Source organism: Hemibagrus wyckioides, linkage group LG17 (genome assembly GCF_019097595.1).
Source record: "Hemibagrus wyckioides isolate EC202008001 linkage group LG17, SWU_Hwy_1.0, whole genome shotgun sequence".
NCBI lineage: Eukaryota > Metazoa > Chordata > Actinopteri > Siluriformes > Bagridae > Hemibagrus > Hemibagrus wyckioides.
In genome coordinates, this window is record NC_080726.1 from 13,586,551 (window position 1) to 13,611,068 (window position 24,518).

At 41.5% G+C, this 24,518-nt stretch overlaps 1 protein-coding gene across 11 annotated transcripts in view; it reads left to right on the forward strand.

The window, feature by feature from the left end:
* The window catches only part of msi2b (musashi RNA-binding protein 2b), a 246,492-nt gene that overhangs the window by 112,543 nt on the left and 109,431 nt on the right, over positions 1-24,518 (forward strand). For all 11 annotated transcript variants that reach the window (XM_058413320.1, XM_058413327.1, XM_058413323.1 and 8 more), the window contains exon 7: positions 23,064-23,112. In XM_058413320.1, coding sequence (XP_058269303.1) covers positions 23,064-23,112 — 49 coding nt within the window. The remainder of the gene's footprint in view (positions 1-23,063; positions 23,113-24,518) is intronic.

Below are 24,518 nucleotides of genomic sequence, written 5' to 3' on the forward strand. Positions count from 1 at the left end.
TGTGTCTGCTTTTAGCCTGTGGTGCAGGCCCGGTGCTAACAGCTGATGAGGTGTCTCAGGCTGTCTGTTGTTTCTCACACGGACCGCGAGTGATCTCATTATCAGCTGCTCCAACTCTCGCTGTCCCAGAAAAATCTCCAGCCTGACTTCGGAATCAAATATACACATGCTTCGATAAGCAGCTCTTGCCTTTAAATCTGTTATAATATAACAGTAGTTACTATAACATGTGCTGGTGAATGCTGGCTTTTGATTGGACAGAAGATGCTGATTGTTTTCTATAACATCAGTTCTGACTGCAAGGTCTGTATTATTGGGGATTTGTTTGTCAGATGTTTGACATAAATAAATTTTTTTAAATAATAGAATTGTTTGATACGTGAAACTTTCTCTGAGGTGGGGTTTTTAAAGCATTTTTTTTTGTAAGGAGTCTCCAGTTTCATTCAAAGGAAAGCTGTTTATTTAGGTTTTCCCACACAGGAGAGTCTTTAGCACATAAGACTTTATGCTTTGCAGTTTCTTGCTACATGACAAGCTTTATTCTTTCATCTTATTAACTCCTGAGTTTGAGCAGAGAGGCTGGTGACGGGCCGAGTGTTTATGGTCGCTATAAAATAAGTGATAAAAGAAACTTGTTTTGTGGAAGGTCCATGATATTAAATGGAACTATTTTCTCAGAAAAATACAGTACTAAACCGAACCATTCCTTGTTTGCTGGGGTTTAGCACATATATCACTTGCCTTGAAACCTGACTATAGTGTATATTTTCTTTAAAAAAAAAGGTATGTAATTGTCCATTAATTACATTTTAGACTTAAATGTACATTATATGTGCCTGATAAGGTACAAAATGCAACAGATGGGTCTAAAAATGTAGCCTTGAGGTGCACCATACCCCTAGTGCCAAAAAACATACAGTGGAAAAAACTACATTATTTCAGAGATTGTATAAATGAATTAAAATGTAATTTCAGCCATTTATTAATTAATAAAAACACTGTAATTGACAATTAGCTAGCTAGCTAGATAGACAGACACAGACAGAGAGAGAGAGAGATAGAGAGAGAGAGCGAGAGAGGGAGGGAGAGAGACAGAGAGATACATCTTTATTGTCATTGCCAAGTACAGGTACATAGCAAAGAAATGCCATTTAGTATCTAGCAGAAGTGCAAATAGCAGAATTTGTGCAAATGAACAAGTAGATGGATATGTGAATATGTGTATCAGTAAATAAGGCTGTCAGGTACTATGTGCATATAAAAGTATGTGCAAGTTGTATTTACAACAAATAATGTGTAAAGAAAAAATATATAATTACATATTTGTGCAATATGTACATTGTATATAGAACAGAAATAGAGATAGATAGACAGACAGACAGACAGACAGACAGACAGATAGATAGATAGATAGATAGATAGATAGATAGATAGATAGATAGATAGATAGACAGAGAGACTGACAGACAGACTGACAGACAGACAGACAGACATATAGACAGACAGACAGACAGACAGACAGATAGATAGATAGATAGATAGATAGATAGATAGATAGATAGATAGATAGATAGATAGATAGATAGACAGATAGACAGACATTGCTGTGGCATTAAATTAAAACACTCATCAGTCATCAGAAAGCTTCCAGGTGGTAATCATAACTCCGCTCTGTGCCTCCACTCCGTCATTTAATGTTTTCTTTTATCAGCATTCTCTGTCGTCTTTTATCCTGTACTTATTATTCTAATTGTTTTACCGCACTAAAAAGGATTCTCAGCGTAGCATCTTCCTTGACTTGTCATTTTGTTCTGAACTCTGTTAAGTCTGTGTCTGACAATTTGACAGTCTGTCTGTAGCAGTTGTAGCGCAGGATGTATCTCTTCAACCGCTAATTAGAATCGCTGTATTTCATTTCTTTAACAGTTAGCGCACCGCTTGTTCTCTGTGTGCAAGTCTGTAGGCCGGGCCCTTTTGTACATCAAGAAAATGGGGGGAGAAGGCAAACGGAAGCGTAATAGATATTCATGAACTTCCGAGTCAATGCATATGCATGACTTAATGAATGCATAATTCGGTTCAAACTTGCTGCCACTGATTCAGCACAAGTCAGAGCAGCGAGACGGAGAGAGAGAGAGAGAGAGAGAGAGAGAGAGAGAGAGAGAGAGAGAGAGAGAGAGAGAGAAAGCAGGATGAAAGATAAAACTAATGTGCAAAGGCTTTTAAACAGAAAAAAAGACTTTCAAACACTGTCAATAAAAAATACGGGGGACTTTGAGACACCTTTGTTGAGAATATTGGGCCATTTTTTGAGAGTGTAAATTCTTTTCTTTCGTCGTCAGGTCACTCTCAACAATGCTCTACTGTATGTCTTCACACAACTTTTCGAAAGTAAAAAGTCTCTTTTCAAACTGAAGAGTTCTGTATGGCTTAGGAATCCCATTTTGATGCATTCATTCATTATAACTCATTTCTGCCTCTGTGCTTCATCTGAAAGGAAGCTCTTTTGCCTGCTCAGTCCATTTCAGAAGCATAATGGAAAACTGAGCAGAACAGCTGAGGTACACATTTGCGCTCTCTCTCACTCTGTCTCTCTTGCTCTGTCTCTCTCTCTCTCTCTCCCCCCATCTCTCAATTCCTTTAGACCTTCAGCATTTTCTTTGACCCAGATCTCCTCCTTACAGCCTTAAGTCAACACATTTCGAGAGAAATAAAATGATTGTTATTTTCCGAATGCTCCTCCAGTACTGTGAAAAATGATTTGCTCCTTTCCTTTCCTATATGTTCCATATGTATGCTTTTGATTGTGAATTTGAGCGGTTCTTATTCAGGTGAAAGTCATCAATTTCTTATGAATCTTCTGTCACTTTGAGCCTCTGATAGAGGAGTTGCACTGTCTGCTAAGAGCTGCCAGCTGTAATGATAGCAGATGATATAGATTGGACTCATACAGGAAATACGGTGGGGTTTTCTGCACTTAGCGTCACAGTACTTTTCATTTGTGACCCTGGGTTCTTCAGTATTGATGTAAAAACATGTCAGGAAAATCAGACAGGTATGCAAATGTTATTGCACTCGTGTTCTCTGGTCCAGCGCGAGTGACTATTTTCGTCATCGAGTTAAGTGAAATAGTTTTGATGATAACTAGACTGTTTCTTGTGTAATGAGACATTTCTTCTGTTCACCCCTAGGCTGTGTTTATACGTGGAGCAGGCAAGGGGAAAAAAGCATTAAGTCTCGGAAGCGACACATTTATATGCCTTTAACAACTCATTTAGTGCGCTTACTTTTTTGGCTGTAATTGCTTTGGCCCAGTTCTGTCTGTCTACTTTATGGATCCTGTAAAAAGACACTCTGGGCAGATGGGTTTGGTTCGAGGTTATCGAGTGTGTTCTGCCAGAGCTCTGGTTGGATGGAAGTAGCCTGCACTCCTAACAAGCACAATAAAGAAGCCTGTGGAGCTTGCAGCGTTTAAGATCATGGAGACGGAAAGACACAACAGATAGAAGAAAGCAACTTCTATATTCAGTTGCATTTCTCATCTGTTTCTTCTTTTATTTCCATTTTTTCAAACCCCTTTAGACATTGTAATGAGAAAAGAATTGAGAACTGCATTCATTCTCCCCTCATTTGAAAATCCGCTTCCTGTTTAAGCTTCCAGTGCACCTTCTTCAGTAACGATTTACACTCTGCTCCAGCTTTAATGCACTTCCTCACAAACTCTTGACAGACGCTCCTCAGTAGCCCAGGGCCTCTAGAGGCCCACTGACCTGCTCCAGATGTTTCAACCTTGGCGAATCTGGACTGCCGGGTGCACCAGTACACTCGCAGAGCTCGACTCAACCGGGACTCGTTTTCATGCATGTTCATGAGTGAACACACTGTCTGTCCAGTCTGGAGCTTTTATGTTGGTTGTGTAAATGCCTCAGGTTCAGTGTGTTAAGAGGTTTCAGGAAAGACTAGGAAGGTTTAATGACAGCCTAGAGCTGAAGGTTTAAAGACTTCCTTCGAAATACCTCCATTATTCGATTTTATTACGGTCGCAAAGAATGCATATATGCTTTTTTAATTACAAAATAGGAAAAATGTGGAATGTATGAGCTTCATCAGTACTTACAGGCCTGCCTGCTTTAGCCTTTATATTCACTTATTCTCATATGAGTTCAGGCTTCTGCCATTTTATCAGTTTTTTACCAAAACCTGGAATTAAAGAAAAGTGTGTAAATATTATAATATTAATAACACTTATGGAAGCCCCACCTCCTTCCCCTTATTTCACATTGGTCATTTTTGGTCAGTGTTTTCATCTCCATTCAGTTTTTCTATTTCAGAGGTACACTGAAGTGGCAGCCTTATTTTGGTCAAGGTAAAAAGAGAATGTTTTACGTTTATGAATGTAAGATCAAATCTTGTCAGTGTACAGTGTGTTCCATTTAGCTAACACTAGACTATGTCTAGTATGTAAAGTATGTCAATGAACTATATATATATATATATATAACCAGGGATTGTTTAACCACTCTGACAAAAATAGCATTTTAGCAAGCAAAAATACCTCGAATGCAGACCGATTTAGCTAGTATTTCCTGTTATAAAATTGCAGCTAAGCAAATATAAGTTTAGTAAACCTTATTTAGTAAACTTAGTTTAGTAAACTTTCTCTTTTCTTTTTCAACTATTTCTCTCATTTTCTATTATCAGTTAACAGATTATTTTGTTTCTTTTTAGAAATAAATGCTTACATAAATGATCTGGCAGTACAACAAGACTATTTCATGCCTGGAATTACTACAAAAGTGTAGAAATAGGCTTTAATAATCTTTTGTTCGATTTGTTGTAATCTTGTAATAGGAAATACTAGACACATTTGACTATATTCAAGATATTTGCACTTGATAAGATGCCATTTTTTTTGCAGTGTAGGGATGAACTGAAAGTTTTAAAGGCCAAAAAGTGGCACAAAATTCATATCATTCCAAAAATATTTAGAGAATGGTGATGATAATTAATTATATATTACCGATGTTGTTTGTTGGCTTCGCACTTCTACGCTGGCTTTATACAGTTTCTACTTAGGACTACGAGGGGGATTTTTAAGGCTATGTTAAAAACATTCTGTTTTATGTTTTGTTTCTTGTGTGTTTTTACTCGCCCTCTATACTGTGGAGCTAAACATTATTCCTCTTTGAGCTTCGCAGGTCTGTACTCATATAAAAGACAAAGCCTCAAAGAACTCAAGGCCACTTGTTGCATAAAAGATGATAATTTAACAAATGTGGCGTTTTTACAATGTGAAGGTAGAACAGTGAAAGTGGCTCATCGTTCTCTTGTGCACATGTCTGATTACTCTCTCTCTCTCTCTCTCTCTCTCTCTCTCTCTTTCTTACTCTCGCTCACCACTTTCTTTGTTTTAATTCACTCGCTGTGCTATCTGAAATAACCCAGCTTTCATCTTCAGTGCCTCTCACCTCGGCTTTACAATTCCACCTTTGTATTCACACTTCAAATAAACCGCTTTTGTTCTGCTTTATAACAGCGAGAAACCTACATCACTCAAGTATATTAACTGTAGACTATTACTGTCGTGTGGAACTGCTCCCTGGGCTGCTGTAAAGACTCCCATGACAAAACTCCCTGTCATGTTAATTCAAGCTTTAATAAATAGAGGGATGTGTAACGGTATTCAGAATGTGCCCTGGTATTTCCTTGCCTGGAAAGAGCAAGTTAACAGAAAACAGCAGAAATTACAGTGTTTTACATTACAGAGGAGTAGTGGATCGCAGAAAGAATCTTTCTTCTCTTTTTGTGTTGAATGTCATGCTATTGAATATGCCTTATGAAGGCTTTAGCGGCTGCACTAAATAAAGAACTGCAGGGGGTGAAGGCTTGGCAGGAGCTGTAATTGAAATGAACACTCTGATATAACCCCTAATGCGTTTTATCAGCTTTGTACATCTGCAGCCACTATAATAGGATGCACATCAAACCTGCCATGCTTTTGGAAGATTGATATTATGTTTATTGAAATCCAGGTGTGTTTTAGTTTATTCTGCGTATCCCTCGCTCTGTGGCATATTCATCTATCAGTTACTGCGTTATCAGCTGCTCGCCTCCTCTATGACAGATTTAATAACTTTCTAGAGTGCTGAAATGTAAACAGGAGCATCAGTGGGCTTTTTGCCAATGATTCCCCCCTCAGTGTGTGACTGAGAGTGTCCTCTAGTGTGTCTCTGAGGGTGATGTTGGCTTGTCAGATAAGAAAAACGGGAGCAAAGGTGAGCTCTCGACTGCTCTCACGTCACCGGTTCTAAAGAATGAATTTTTTTTTTTTTTTTTTTTTTGCCATTATGCTGAAAATGACATTGCCCCTCTACAGGAAAGACTTGGATTCCTCAGCTGCTGCAGTTTTACCATCGATCTGAGAGGTGAGATGAGAAAGGCAGAGAGAGAGAGAGAGAGAGGAACCTTCAAAAGATTTTTATTTTAAAAACATTACACAAACACACACACAAACAAATTTAACGAAACGAAAGAAAAGAAAAACGAAAAGAAATTCCAAGTGAAAAACAAGACTACCAGATTGATAAACAGTAACAGTTGCCTCTTTAATGCTCCATATATTTTCAAAGAAAATCACATTTTTTGTTCCGTTGAACAACTTGAACATCATCAAGTCAACATTTTGATTTTCATTCTTTCACGTGTGGGACAAAATAGCTAGTTTAGTTTTTCCCAACAAAATAAAAAATAACTGAGGGAGAGAGAGAGAGAGAGAGAGAGAGATATGGGGAGGCAGTTAGAGAGAGAGACAGACACGGTTGGGGGGGGCAGAGAGAGAGAGAGAGAGAGAGAGGGGTTGCTAGCCATAAGCTTTTCTGAGGCTTTGCCACAGTAAACTGGGCTTCTTGATCCCACTCCCAGTTCATTTGGCATGGAGCAACCTTCACACTGCTGTTATTTCCTGAGCGGAACACTTCATTGCCTGCCCATCACATGCACCTTAATGAAAACTGACAGATTCAAATTTATTTGTAAATTTGTGCATTTGGACAGCCAGCTTGCCAGCGTTCCAGAATTCCTCTTTTCAATCCAGTTAGCAGGCTTAATTACAAAATTTCAAGCTCTTAATATCTCTAATCTGTGTATTTACATGGAGTACAAACATTACCCGGAGGTGTTACAGCTCCGAACCATGCTAATAATTTATCATTCTGCATTATTTTTTATATACAGAGCTTTGTTGATCATGTGTTGTTTTTTTTAAATTTATTTAAATAAGTGACAGGACATTTTTTTTTATCTTTTATTTTATTAGTAAATTGAGCTATGTAAATAAATACCTAAATTATTTATGTACATATTTATGTACAAAAAAAGTTTTTTTAGCTAACATACTCCATTAAGAAGCATTTTTGCCAAAAAAAATAACACTTTTTTAACAACAGGCTTTGAAGAAATGTCCCTTCTAGCATACTTTTATCGAAATGTTTCAAATTAAATATTAAAAACAAGCAACAAATGTGTCCAGAAGTGATCTTACATGCCAGGAGTTATTTCCAACAGGCTTTTATTGCAGTGGCTTGTTTTTTTTTTCTAGCTGCTCTACCACTACCTGTGTAATTCACTGTGTTTTATCCAGTTCCTTTATGTTACACTCTCAGGAGTCTCCTTATTCAGTGAACAGGAAGCCATTTTGGATTGAGCCTTGAAGATAAGGATAAAATTATACATGTATTGAGATGAGATGAATGCGTTTGAATGCTAAATATATCACAATGGAACCTCGGCATATGAATGCCCTCCCTTATGAATTTTCACCTTAAGAATTGCATTTTGCATCGGCATACGAAGCATTTTCTGCATACGAATGAATCGAACTGCCCACTAAGTTGCACATACGTCCAGAAGACGTTCAAAACTTGTTTGCTTAGGCGAAACCAACCCAAGCTAGTTTACGAATTTTACGTATTTTTTTTCAGTCAGAGAAAGCTGTTTGGAAAGAATCAACCCACGATACCAACCTTGCCTTCAGCATGCATTCAAAAGCTACGTGATTTTTTGCACGTTTTTTTGTTGACAGATTGGCGGCGTAGGTGGTCTGTTCTATTTTTAGCCTTATGTTAGTGGCAGGACTTCCTGTGAGGACTTATGATATGGAATGCTTGGCTTGGGTCAGTTCTTTGTAAGCGGCAATACAGTTTACACACGCTTCGTATTGGTAATATTGGTATAATTTTTGGGTGGGTGGAACGGATTATCTGCATTTACATTCTTTCTTATGGGAAAATTTGTTTTGCAATACAATTTTTCGCCTTAAGAACTCGCCTCCAGAACAAATTAAATTCGTATGCCAAGGTTCCACTGTAATTACCGCATAATCTGATTCAGCACTATAACATCAGCTGGTGTTGCTAAATGCTGGAGCATAGCTAGTTAGTTAGCTAACTCAGCTAGCGTTATCTTCAATTTGAAGACTAAAGGTTATATGAACGGACAAAATAATCCTTGTTCAGATCAGCTGTCATTAATGGATGCTGGTCTGCCAACAACTAAACAACTAGCTAACATTAACAGGAGTTAGCTAACAGTGTTTTGCAGTTATTATTGCTCTTACCTGTAAAAAACAAACAAACAAACAAACAAACAAACTCAGACGTCTACTTAAAATATCTCATGCAAACAATCAGTGCACTGGAAATAAACCTCTCTCTGATGGTGTGGGGGGGTGCAGACATTTGCCCTTCTGTTATTGTCATTTATTCAGCATCATGGAGCAGCTGAGGAGATTGCTAGTTTAGTTTTGGGGATTTAGCTGGTGTACTGTTCACACTGACAGTGCAGAGAGAAATGTCAGTGCGCTTTACATGCTTCCCAATCTACTAACTGCTCAGCCAGTCTATTGCTGCTCTGCCATGTTCCTGCCATAATTTCTCAACATGGACCCTAGAGTTAGTTTCCAAATCCTTTAAACTTGGAATCCTCCTATGGGCTGCTTACTTCCCCCATCTCCCCAATTGCTATTTTAGCTTGAAAACATTGCCTCATGGCTTCATCGGCTGCCTCTGCTAGAGGGACCTAATGCGCCCCTCACATGCTCCCAGCTGTAATATACACTGAGGCGAAGAACGGTTGCTTGGCCAAAGTGGCGAATAGGGGGTTCAGCCTGGCATGTTAAAGCCCCATAAATAAAACCCTGCTGTAATCCATTGCTCCCGAACAGCTTGCAAACAGAAATAGTTGGGAATTCATCACCAGAGCCTCTGGTCAAGACGGCACAATTCAGAGAGTGTGGATAAATCTTGCATGGGTGGCTTGTCACGGCGCCATGACAGCGTTCCAGCGCTGTGCTTCGAGCTGAGTTTGGGTAATGAGTGGCCGTGGTGTCACCTGGTGCCCTCTCTCCAGGCCAGCCTCCACTAATGTGGCCTGTCTCATGCCGTGGCCTTCTGGCCCGCATCACACGATGGTTCTGGGCCACCCTGGGCTTTTGTGGATGATGCTTGCCAAGTGATGGAGCAGCACAGTGAAAGAACACCATGGGATTGACTTGGAATGGAGTGGCCTCATACATGCCATGAATGCTCAGACAGAGAATATTTCTTTTGGATCAATTTTGGTGCTGTTTTTTTTTATTGTTGTTTATATGTTGACTGGTTTATTTAAAGGTTAGCTACACGCTTGTCAAGAGTTCTTGCATACATCCCAGTGATGTAGCATTCTAACATTGTGATCAATATTGGAAATATCAATGATACAAAATTTAATAATCTTGTATCATTTTAAAGAAATTCGATAGATCAAGTTTTGCTGAATTAGCAGCGTAGCTAGTAAGATAGGGTAGCTAGCTGGGTTAGTGTTGCCAGTAGAGGAAGCTTTGTTTAGCTTGGCTTCTCGGGTATATCTAAGTACACAAACCAAAGGAAATAAGCCTTATTCGTATTAGCTGACATTTAGGGATATTAGCCTGGGCAACAACTCCGATATGTAGCTAGATTTAGCCGGAAATTCACGTGTTAATCAGCAGAGGGTCAGTTGTACAGTATGTGGGTGTGAATTGCATGTATTACAATGTACAGGGTGGACATTCATGTAGGTTTATTGTTTTTTTCCATGTTTGATTAAATCGCTTTTTTTTTTAAAAGCATGTTGTAAAAGAGCATCGTTTAGCGGTAGAAAAAAAAAATCTGGAAGTATTAATGAGTTTTCTTATTGCTGACATCCTTATCACGTGTGAAACAGCAGCAGCTGTAACTCACCACCTGTTGTATTGTGTGTGCACACGATCTGTTTCTGCTGGTGTTTAAGCCAAACGGCTTCTTTATTCCCAGAGCTAAACAAAGGGAAGGTTTTATGTTTGCTGATTAGGTTTTGTTAATGTGTGTTAAGGAGAATGAGCTGTAACAGCTTTCACTGAGAACTTGTGCAACAGCTTTATAGAAACTCAGAACCTGGGTATATCAGCATTGGGGCTAATAATTCTACATGTTTAATCGTTACTGGTGTGTGTGTGTGTGTGTGGTACTGGGATGACTTGAATCATCATGAATTAATGTTGTTTGTCAGTTTGTTTTTCACAAAACTAAGAAGCGTATAGATAAACGTACTATGATGCTAGACGTGATTGGTTTAGAAGGTGCTATTTAAAGACAAGTGGTTATATCATTTTTTTTTTTGTTTTTTTTTGATGTGCATCCGAGTCGACCTTTTTAAGAGCTGGTGTAACATTCGGCGAGAATGATGCATTATCATGAAAACATCAGTTCTGATTCTTCTTAAGCTAACACTAGATCATTAGAGGCATGTCGACTTGCTGTCTTTCTCCACACAATAATTAATGTCTTCAGAGCAAATGAAATCTGATTAATGCCTCTGCTCCCCTCACACAAACTGACAGACAGTACGATACGCCTGGATTTAGACAGGATTTCTGTCTAAAGCCCTGAATGCAGTGTTGGTGTGATATGGTTCTGGTAATTAAACGTTTAAGGGCATAAATGAGTTTATCAGGGGCCTGCCTGCAAGAGGGGAAAAAAAAAAAAAAGATCGTCAGTACCTAATCTCATCTGTTTCCCATCTTTAGGCTGTCACTTAAGTGAGCAGATTTACATACATTTCCACCTTCCCTCGTCAGGGTGATGTGGTGGAGTGACAGAGACTTGATAATGCACAGGGAGTAAATCCTATACTGCACCATTCTCCAGACCTGTTCATTTAGATGGGGAGCAGCTCTGAGGCTAACCCTCCCTCTCTCTCTCTCTCTCTCTCTCTCTCTCTCTCTCTCTCTCCTACTTTCTTTATTTCTTTCTCTCTCTCTCTCTCTCTCTCTCTCTCTCTCTCTCTCTCTCTCTCTCTCTCCTTTTTAAATTTCTGGCCCTGACCCTTCATGTAGTAGAAAAACACCAGATTTTTTCCCCTGTTCAGCCAAAAGTATGTGGACAATCAGACCATAACATTTACATTATTTCTGGCACTCTTATCTAGAGCAACATACAATTTATCTCATTTTTATATAACTGAGCAATTGAGGGTTAAGGGCCCTGCTCAGGGGCCCGGCATTGCAGCTTGGTGGACCAGAGATTCTAACTCACAACCTTACGATCAGTAATCCAACACCTTAACCACTAAGCTACCACATCCCCTAACAACCAGATCTGTTTGTCGAATATCCCATTCCAAAACCACTATAGAGCTGCTCCCTCACTTTCCTGTTCTGATGAGCTCCACTCTTCTGGGAAGTCTTTGAGCTAGATTTTGGAGCATGGCTGTGGGGATTTGTGCTCATTCAGCCACAAGAGCATGAGTGAGGTCAGGCACTGATGTTGGACCAGAAGCTCTGGCACACAGTCAGTGTTCTAATTCATCCCAAAGGTGTTCAGTGGGGTTGAGGTCAGCGCTTTGTGCGGGTCACTCGAGTTCTTGCACACTAACTTTGTCAAGCTGTGTTTTGGTGGAGCAGGGGCAGGGCTATACTGCAGCAGGTTTGGGCTAGTTTTAGTAAGGGGAAACTGTGAGGCTACAGCATGCAGTGACATTGAAGACTATTTTGTGCTTGCAACTTTGTGGTAATAGTTTGGGGAAGACACATGTGGGTGAGATGTAAATGTAAAAACACACATTTTGCTATTGTGCATCATTCAATTCTGTTTTGGTGAAATGATTGAACTTCAAACCTAATAATCACTATATTCATGCACTGTTTACTGTCTCCTCAGTGCTTGGTTTGTAAATCCATACATGCTCAAAGAATGAAAGATTACATTACAGTAATATCATTCACACTGTGTTTAAAATGTTATATTTTTAAAACGTCAGAACGAAGATGGTATATCATTTTATCTTTTGTCTATACACACTGCTTTATCATGATCAGGGCATCAGTGGCTCTAGCGTCAGAGGAGCAGAGAAAGGAACACGCCCTAGATGAAGTGTTAGTCCATACACTCAATCACAAACACACACACACTCATATGCACACATACTGTACTCTCTCTCTTTCTTTCTGAGAAAAACACACACACACACACACAGACATACTCATACACAAATACGCACACACACACAGATTTCAAATTCAAATGACATTAATCACATACATAATGCAATGAAAAAGCTTTTTACGACTGTGTTATAAATAGAAACAACATTAGAATTTAAATCTAAAATAAAATAAAATGGAATTAGCTTATATTAGTATAGATCAGAGAAAAAAAGGGACAACATATATTTTAAAAAATACAGCATATGAATACAGTACAATGACTGATGATATGAATATGCTGATATGATTTATTTACACACACACACACGCGCGCTTGCAGTAGCCAGTCCAGTTTTCCATCTAGCCAGATTACGGTGGCATTGTATTTTTTGTTGTCTCCTCATCCATCCCACATTCTCCTTAGTTCAGTATCCTAAGAACAAGCAGCTGACGTTTATAGATTTCTACAGAATTATCATTTTAACTGATTTGATTTTGGAAACTGATCCAATCAGGGTCAAGGTCACAACAAGGTCAATGTCTAAAATTGGGTTTCTTTAATAGCTTCCTTTCTGTTTGTACTGTATTTGAAGACATCAGATTAAGAGCAGTAGACCTGTTGGCTGAGGAGGCGTCCCTGGTCCACTCTCCTGCTCTAACCCTCTGCAGCAGAGATTTCCTTCTGAGGGATTCTCTCTCACCAAAACAACATGCCACATCACCAGATTCTTTTATGGAAGGAAAGGACCGATTGATTTTTCTTTTTCTTTCAGAATACAGAATGAAGAATGAGAGGGAGACAGGGGATAGGGTCAGAGGCTGCGGGGTGTGTGTGTGGGAGGTACGGCATCCGATTGTGTGCCAGCAGTCGCTTCCAATTCTGTTATGCAAATAAATATCTCCCCTCGTCCACTCCGGCCCCTCAGCCAACTGAGGCTAGCCTTTGAATATCCATTTCCACCTCAGTCCTGTTTGTGTTTGATAGGTGTGTGTTTATTTGCACTGACACACACACACACACACACACACATACCCATTCACACATATCAACCTCACACACACATACAGACACCTGCCCCCCCACCACACACACACACCCATTCATACATATCAACCTCACACACACACACACACGTCCACCATCCACATGTATCCATCTATCCACCTATCCACCTATACACACACGTCCACCATCCACATGTATCCATCTATCCACCTATCCACCTATACACACACGTCCACCATCCACATGTATCCATCTATCCACCTGTACACACACACACACACACACACGTCCACCATCCACATGTATCCATCTATCCACCTGTACACACACACACGTCCACCATCCACATGTATCCATCTATCCACCTGTACACACACACACACACACACACGTCCACCATCCACATGTATCCATCTATCCACCTGTACACACACACACACGTCCACCATCCACATGTATCCATCTATCCACCTATACACCTATACACACACACACACGTCCACCATCCACATGTATCCATCTATCCACCTATACACACACACACACACACACACGTCCACCATCCACATGTATCCATCTATACACACACACACACACGTCCACCATCCACATGTATCCATCTATACACACACACACACACACACACGTCCACCATCCACATGTATCCATCTATACACACACACACACACACGTCCACCATCCACATGTATCCATCTATACACACACACACACACACACGTCCACCATCCACATGTATCCATCTATCCACCTATATACACACACACACACACACGTCCACCATCCACATGTATCCATCTATCCACCTATATACACACACACGTCCACCATCCACATGTATCCATCTATCCACCTATACACACACACACACGTCCACCATCCACATGTATCCATCTATCCACCTATACACACACACACACACACACGTCCACCATCCACATGTATCCATCTATCCACCTATACACACACACACACACGTCCACCATCCACATGTATCCATCTATCCACCTATATACACACACACACACACGTCCACCATCCACATGTATCCATCTATCCACCTATATACACACACACGTCCACCATCCACATGTATCCATCTATCCACCTATACACACACACACACGTCCACCATCCACATGTATCCATCTATCCACCTATACACACACACACACGTCCACCATCCACATGTATCCATCTATCCACCTATACACACACACACACACGTCCACCATCCACATGTATCCATCTATCCACCTATACACACACACACACACACACGTCCACCATCCACATGTATCCATCTATCCACCTATATACACACACACGTCCACCATCCACATGTATCCATCTATCCACCTATACACACACACGTCCACCATCCACATGTATCCATCTATCCACCTATACACACACACACACACACACACACACACATCCACCATCCACCTATATACACACACACACACACGTCCACCATCCACATGTATCCATCTATCCACCTATACACACACACACACACACACACGTCCACCATCCACCCACCTATATACACACACACACACGTCCACCATCCACATGTATCCATCTATCCACCTATATACACACACACACACACACACACACACCCACCATCCACATGTATCCATCTATCCACACACACACACGCACACGTCCACCATCCACATGTATCCATCTATCCACCTATACACACACACACGTCCACCATCCACATGTATCCATCTATCCACCTATATACACACACACACACACACACACACACCCACCATCCACATGTATCCATCTATCCACACACACACACACACACGTCCACCATCCACATGTATCCATCTATCCACCTGTACACACACACACACACACACACACACGTCCACCATCCACATGTATCCATCTATCCACCTATACACACACACACACACACACACACGTCCACATGTATCCATCTATCCACCTATACACACACACACACACACACACACACGTCCCCCATCCACATGTATCCATCTATCCACCTATACACACACACACACACGTCCACCATCCACATGTGTCCATCTATCCACCTATACACACACACACACACACACACACGTCCACCATCCACATGTATCCATCTATCCACCTGTACACACACACACTTCCACCATCCACATGTATCCATCTATCCACCTGTACACACACACACACGTCCACCATCCACATGTATCCATCTATCCACCTATACACACACACACACACGTCCACCATCCACATGTATCCATCTATCCACCTATACACACACACACACACACACACACACACACGTCCACCATCCACATGTATCCATCTATCCACCTATACACACACACACACACACACGTCCACCATCCACATGTATCCATCTATCCACCTATACACACACACACACACACACACACACACACACACACGTCCACCATCCACATGTATCCATCTATCCACCTGTACACACACACACACACACACACACACACGTCCACCATCCACATGTATCCATCTATCCACCTATACACACACACACACACACACACACACACACACACACGTCCACCATCCACATGTATCCATCTATCCACCTATATACACACACACACACACGTCCACCATCCACATGTATCCATCTATCCACCTATACACACACACACACACACACACACACACGTCCACCATCCACATGTATCCATCTATCCACCTATATACACACACACACACGTCCACCATCCACATGTATCCATCTATCCACCTATATACACACACACACACACACGTCCACCATCCACATGTATCCATCTATCCACCTATACACACACACACACACACGTCCACCATCCACATGTATCCATCTATCCACCTGTACACACACACACACACACACACACACGTCCACCATCCACATGTATCCATCTATCCACCTGTACACACACACACACACACACACACACGTCCACCATCCACATGTATCCATCTATCCACCTATACACACACACACACACACTTCCACCATCCATATGTATCCATCTATCCACCTATATCCACACACACACACACACACACGTCCACCATCCACATGTATCCATCTATCCACCTATACACACACACACACACACACGTCCACCATCCACATGTATCCATCTATCCACCTGTACACACACACACACACACACACGTCCACCATCCACATGTATCCATCTATCCACCTATACACACACACACACACACACACTTCCACCATCCATATGTATCCATCTATCCACCTATACACACACACACACACACACACTTCCACCATCCATATGTATCCATCTATCCACCTATACACACACACACACACACACACACACACACTTCCACCATCCACATGTATCCATCTATCCACCTATACACACACACACACACACACACACACTTCCACCATCCACATGTATCCATCTATCCACCTATACACACACACACACTTCCACCATCCAAATGTATCCATCTATTCACCTACACACACACACACCTACCCCCCCCACCCAAATCGCACATATCAACCTCACACACACCCATCAACCATCCACATATATCCACCTATTCACACGTACACTATATTGCCAAAAGTATTCGCTCACCTGCCTTGACTCGCATATGAACTTAAGTGACATCCCATTCCTAATCCATAAGGTTCAATATGACGTCGGTCCACCCTTTGCAGCTATAACAGCTTCAACTCTTCTGGGAAGGCTGTCCACAAGGTTTAGGAGAGTATTTATGGGAATTTTTGACCGTTCTTCCAGAAGCGCATTTGTGAGGTCACACACTGATGTTGGACGAGAAGGCCTGGCTCTCAGTCTCCGCTCTAATTCATCCCAAAGGTGTTCTATCGGGTTGAGATCAGGGGTCACAAATGTTTGTAAAAACAGTCTGCATGCCTAGGTGCTTGATTTTATACACCTGTGGCCATGGAAGTGATTGGAACACCTGATTCTGATTATTTGGATGGGTGAGCGAATACTTTTGGCAATATAGTGTACATGGGGCAGTGTTGGCTCAAGTGGTTAAGGCTCTGGGTCGTTGATCAGGGGTTCAAGCCCAAGCACCAGCAAGTTGCCACTGTTGGGCCCTTGAGCAAGGCCCTTACCTCTCCAGGGGCACTGTATCATGGCTGACCCTGCGCTCTGACCCCGACCTCCAAGGATGGGATATAATAACATATGACAAATTTAATTTCTATCCACATATTCACGCACACCCATACACACATCCACCTCACATCCACCTATCCCCCCAACACTGAATTGGTGTGTAGGTGTCATTCTGAATCTGTGGTACATACACACGAATTCAGATATACCCCATACACACATACACACGTCATAAACCCCATCACACACACCCATCCACACATATCCACCCACCACCCCACACACATATATGTTAAATGTTAGAGCTTTCTCAATGCTAACAGGACACTGAGAGCTTCACGCAAACACAAGTGAGCTGTGTACACTCATTTCTCACTTCAGTCTTTACTCTGATATTTTGCTAGACATTGTGTGTGTGTGTGTGTGTGCAGGAGAGATATCTGAAAGCTTTGATATTTTTTTTAATGTCTTGATTTAACCAGTTATAAGAGCCAAAATAATCAAAAATAAGTTTCTCATAGGGACAAACATGGTTTTGTGTGATTGTGTGTGTTTTTGTGTGTGTGATTACACTCATTATTAGTATTTTATTCTTTAAAACAAACACGTTGCACACGTGTTGTACATGCTTCTTTAATAAAAAAAAAAAACCCTTTCCTGTATTTCAGTATGTTCTTCCTCTCTGTACATTAGTATCCGATCTCGTCTGGTCCTTATGCAGCACACACGTGATCAGAGCGCTGTTAAACTGCTGTCACTCTGGAGAAACTCATCAGAAAAATCAGAAGCTTGCTCTTTCCCAACCTCGAAATGCTTCCCGTCTCAGAGCATATGGCTGTGTTTGTCCCGCGATAAATAATTCAAAAAGTCTGATTAAAATTTTGCGCTCGCGTGTTCTGAGGAATTCTGCCTCCTGCCCCGTGTCCGTCTGTGTTTGTCTGACAGGTGGAAAAGAGGAGAAAAGGAGGGCTGCATGTTTTCCCCTGCACTCTGATGGAGGTTTAGCTTGTACGCGGGTGGCGGGACGCGGCTTTTCTCTCTCTCTCTCCCGTGGCCGTGTGAATTTAAGTCTCAGATTGCCTTTTGCGTTTATCGGCTGTGTGTAAACACGTTTCCGGTGCTGACTCTGGCAGGTATTCCCTCCTGTCCCCCTGCTGATACATGTGGCAGTTAATGAAAAAAAAGTGGTCCAGCTGAATTTCCAATTAGATTGCTTACTTGAAGGAGATCAGACAGTCTGATACAGTAAGTTTGCTAAGGCAGTGGTGAGGAAACGGACAGAACGGGAAACATACATGAGTGACACGTGACTCTGGACAGATTTCTCCGATTTATTTAGCGACACTGAGTCAGACACGGTTTTCATCCTTTTGGCAGATATAGTGCTGAAGGTCACAGTTCACATGGAAATAATTCCAGCGTTTGTTATTGTTTTATATTTTATACGAGCACTTTCTTGGTTCTCACTTTGCCTGGACTGAGTTTTACCTCATAACAGTCCAGCACTAAGAGCCCATAAAGGCCAGTGTCTCAGAGGGGGAAACACTTAGCCCCCTGCTAATAAGAGACATAAATTTCAGCCTGAGAGAAACCTCAGTTTCACAAACTACATTTAAAGGCGGTTTTATCGCTGCTCTGGCAGGCCTGCCACGTCTTTGTCTGCTATAAAAGAGGCATTATGATGGAGCTTAGCCACGGTGCCCCGTCATATGCTATGTATTAATCAACAGCCAAGGTGCCGCCTGTTCGGTCAATTAATGATAATTGGGTTTAATGGTGAAGTAGCTTGACCACCATAGGCGCTTTTAATGGTGTTGACTATGGAGTGTGCGAACAGTCGGGCTTTTCCAGTGTTGCCGTCTGCTACCTCTCCCGTCCTCTCTTTTGATTTTTCCTCTCCGTCCACAAAACTCGGCTAATTAATTCCTCACCACATCTCTGCACTGTAAGGGAGCTCAGCACGACGGCTGGTGCAAATGCTGACTAAAGTGGTGTTCCGCATCGATCGGCGTGCAGCAGGCTCGGACTCTGACCCCCTCTGAGCTGTGAGCAACGGCACAAGAGCTAACAAGTAAAGGTCAGGGCCATTTCCAATGCGACGCCAACATCTCTGCTAGCCACATTAGCATCAGGTAAACACCAAAGAGGCCTTTCCCTGAATCGCTGTTTAACAGACACGCTCTCCAAGAATCTCTTTTTCTCTGCTTTTTTTCTTCCTGTCCTCTCAGTATACAGAAAGCTCTTATCTGTTAGAGGTGCTCAGCCCCCTTACATACAGAGGAGACGCTCTTTATCCTTTAGGCCTTTCTCTTATACAGGCCAGAGATTAGACACTGCATAATCTTTGTGAGAGTGTGTGTCTATGTATGTGTGTGTGTGCGTGTGTGCGAGAAAGCTTTTATCCTACAATCTACTGGATGCTGGAAGGAGGAGTTCATCTCAAACGAATGGCTCAAGGCGATCTCAGGGCCGCAGCAGCAGAAAAGACGTGTGTGATATGTCCTTTCCTGTGTAGGTGAAGGTATTGTGTATGACTAATCATGTGCCTGGGAATTGGATAGAGCAGAAAGATCAGTACTCTCTAATATCTTCGGACTTTTACTGCCTCATTTTAAGCCGATTGTGTGGCTTAGAGTAGGAGAAAGGATTTGAATAAATGCATGCTGTTTGTTATTGTATTTCCACATTATTTTATCTATCATCAATAGAATAAATGACAGCGGTGTTGTAGTGTAGCGGATAGCGTTGACCTCACAGCTCCAGGATGCTGAGCTCCAGTTACTTCCTGTGAATGTTCTCCCACGTCCTCTGTGTTCTCCAGTGTCCTCCAACCTTGCTAAAACCTATGAGAAGGTGGAATGGCTAAGATAAATTGCCTCAAGGTGTGTGTGTGTGGGTGTGTGTGTGTAGAGACACATGATATAGACATCCCCTCCTATGCGTATTCCAGGGATCGGCTCCGGATCAAGCGCAACCCTGACCAGGATAAAACGTTTACAGAAGATGAATGAATATAATATCTGAGTCCTAATAGTGATGTTGTGTAATATTGTGTGTGCAATAATCTGACACCGTGTTCTCGTTAACAGATACACTACCTATACACTAGTTCTAGCTCTACTAAGACATAACATTTGTTTAGTGAACATAGTGATGCTAAGCTATTTGAGATATAGCCTGAATTTAGAATCTTTAAATATTTGAAGATAAATGTCACCAGAAATGTAAACACAGAAATTTGTTTTGTGTATATTACAATCATGTGTAGATTCATTAGGACTCAAATGAAATATCATGTTTTATTGAATCTTTATCTATCTATCTTTATTTTTTATCTGTTATTAAATTTTTTTTAATCGGATTTGACAAATCTGCTCTGTAGCATGTGCAGGTAATGGGCTTCACATCTGGAAAAACCTGAGCTTACTTTTAAAAGACTAAACTTGTGCAGCTGTACGTGTGTTGTGCTCTTTGACAGCGTGTCGGAGCAGGTAAACACACACAGGAGAAGGAAATCCACAATGCTTGCTGTAATATTTGTTTGCACTGATATTGTGACAGTGACGGGTGATACAGTCCTCTGAACCTGAACCAGACAGAGAGAGAGACAAAGAGAGAGAGAGAGAGAGAGAGAGAGAGACACTGAGCACATTATAGAGACCGACACTTAAATATGAAGCCGGCTCTGACTCTGTCTCTCTCTATCTGGCATTAGTGCAGCCCCAGTCACAGGTATCTTCTCTCACTTTGCACAAACCAGGACACAGCTTGCTCGGGGTCTGTTACCTAGCGACTGTCACTGAGGGCAGCATGCCAAGGGAGCGTACTCCCTCACATCATGGCATTTCTCTAAAGGTGGACCTGCTGGTCTGTGGGAGTCTTAAGATCCAAGCAGGGAGTCTGCCTGTTCTTAGGCCTTAGGTTTGTCACCTAACAAAAACAGTGTAGAACTGAAGAGTCTAGTTTCGGGGTCATTTCTGAGTCATTCGAGGCTTTTCTGGTCTGTAGAGCAGGTTTAATGTGATAGACTAGCATAAATATGCATTAGTGCGGTAGTCGCACTCGTCTTCTGCAGTGGAGGATAACAGTTCTCATCAGTCTGAGTGTGTGTGCCAGTCAGAGTGACTCTTATTGGGGATGATTGAGGCTGATGAGGCGCATTAAGCCTGGCGGCTTCACTCTTTGTTATGCCGCTGATTGACGGCTCTGTGAGCAGGTGTTTGCTTCTGCATCCTCTGCTTTAGGGTTACTCTGCTCTCAAGGCTGCAGGCGGGACCTCGGCATCCACTTTCATATGGATATTTGTGTGTGTTTGTGTTATGGTCACTGTGTGTGGGGTGACCTGCCAGGCTCCTTCGATCAGACTCCTGTTGGATTCAGACTGCTCACAGGCATTATATGTTTCCTTAGGCGTGTGTGTGTGCATGTGACTGGATGCAATGTATAAGCGAGGGTGTTGCAGGCATGTCAGAATAAATTGAATTGATCAGGTTTTATTTGCATTTTCATATTCACACATCGAATACCTAAACATTTCAGACTCGAATGCCAATCATGTAGCAACAGTGCAGTGCATGCAGTCATGCAGATACAAGAGCTACAAGGGCTTCTTGTAATGTTCAGAATTAAGGATTAGAAGATTAGAAAAAAATCTGTGACCACTGTAACCTCAGATTCCTGTTTCTGACAGACAAAACTGGACCCCAGTGTGGTCTTTTGCTCAAGGTTCAACATGATGTCCAAGGTTCAGCATGATCTGTGGAAGATGATTTTTTTGCTGATTATTTGAGTTACTGCCATCTTCCTGTCAGCTCGAACCAGTCAGGCGATTCTCTTCGCACTGCTCTGGATGTTTTTTTGCAACACTTTGTGTAAACTCTAGAGACTGCTGTGTTTAAACCAGCCCTTCTGGCACCAACAGCCGTGTCACGGTCAAAGTCACTGAGGTTATATTTCTCCACATTCTGGTGTTTGATGTGAACTTTAACTGAAGCACTTGATGTCTAGCTGCATGTTTTTGGGAATTGCGATACTGGCTTGTGATTGACTGACTGGATAACTGCAGGCATGTATAGTTCCTAATAAAGTGGCCAGCGAGAGTATGTTGAATAGGATGCCTCTGGAATTTTCGTGAGTTTTTTTGTGTGTAGATCCTGTAAGACATTATTAAGCTAAATCTGAAGCATTTCGATTTATAATAAACTCAACACTGTCTATGTTTGTGCCTCATGTCTGTTGCAGCATCAAGTTATTAATACAGTAATATTCATATTCATGTTTAATATTCAAATAAATCTGGATCTATATCTTCTATGTAATTAAAAGTCAAATATCATTTTTTTTAGAAGAATTTGACAGCCAGAGTTTACACACTAATATTTTTTCTCTTCTCTTTCAGGTAGAGGATGCCATGCTTATGTTTGATAAAACTACAAATAGGCATAGAGGTAAGTGTGTGTGTGTGTGTGTGCGCGCAGGCAGTACCAGTCAAATTGAATATAGGTAAAAATTTATTCACAGAGAAGACATTTTGATGTAAAGCTTTATGCTTGGAAAGTGTTTCTAGGGAAAACATAAATAGTTCATTTGATGCCGATATATGAATTTATTTCAAAACAAGCAGGTTTCATTTATCACACAAGGAAAACTGCAAACTAATACTTGGTATATGAGAGGACTGCAAGACCCTTGAAGAAAGCAGATGGCTCAGGATCCTGAATCTGCTTGAGCAAATGCCAAGCATGTGCAATGTGCAGTGTTTCACCGAATCTACTCTCACAGCATCTACAATTCTATATTCTTTGATTTGTTGAACATTTTTGTATCCCCGCTTAATTCCTTATACCCTAAGATTATATAATGCGTGTTTTCAGTAGGACTTTAAGAATATGGAAAAGACAACCTTCCTTAACTTTTGACTGGTACTGACTGTGTGTGTACGTGTTTCTGCATGCTATCACCGTGTCCCATGTCCTTGTGTTTTGCTTAGCTTGTAACTCATGGCTCTATTTTACAGACACTAAAGCTAGTATTATCCCCTAAGAATACTTTGCACACTATGCTACATTATAGCATTACATCTTCAAGGACATGTGGCCCTCAAGGTTAAGGCTAATGTGGCCCAATAAAAGCTTGGTGTGCTCACTGTAACCAATCAATCGCCTCGATTTGATTATCTCGACATTTACCTGCACACGTACAGCAAGGAATGCTTCCCCGACCCGGTACACTCATGCCTACAGGCTTCAGTAATATACAATCCCTTCTCTTACGACTCCACTTTAGCTTATTGGCCACTCGTACTATATATCTGTATTTCCTCCAGAGGAATGAACAGGCCAGAGATTGTGTGTTGGAATGACTGTTAAGTAGTTTAAAGTGCTGTGTACTTTTGGAGTGGCCAAAGGACGCCGTGTCTTCATGTTGTTTTTCTGCCCACTTTTCTCAGTCTTGAAGGAGGAAGCTGACTTCAGGGTTACACATGTTTAACAGGTCTGAATCCACTAGAATAATTTTTGCTCTTTATTGAAAGTGTAGCAACAGTCAGCCATGACATTAAAATCACATGGCAACTATTGTGTAGGTCCCCAAACAGCTCCGATCAAGTCTTGTAAGGTGCAAACTCTGTGGATCAAAGGGTTTGTCCAGCACATCCCACAGATGCTGCATCGAATTGAGATATGGAGAATGTGGAGAGTCAACACCTTCATGGTCCTCAAACCATTCCCGAACTATTTTTTGTTTGCAGTGTGGCAGTGAGCAATATCCTGCTCAAAGAGGCCACTGACATTAGAGAATGCCATTGCCATGAAGGGATGTACTTTAGAAGAAGAAGAAGAACTGAGGGCACAAT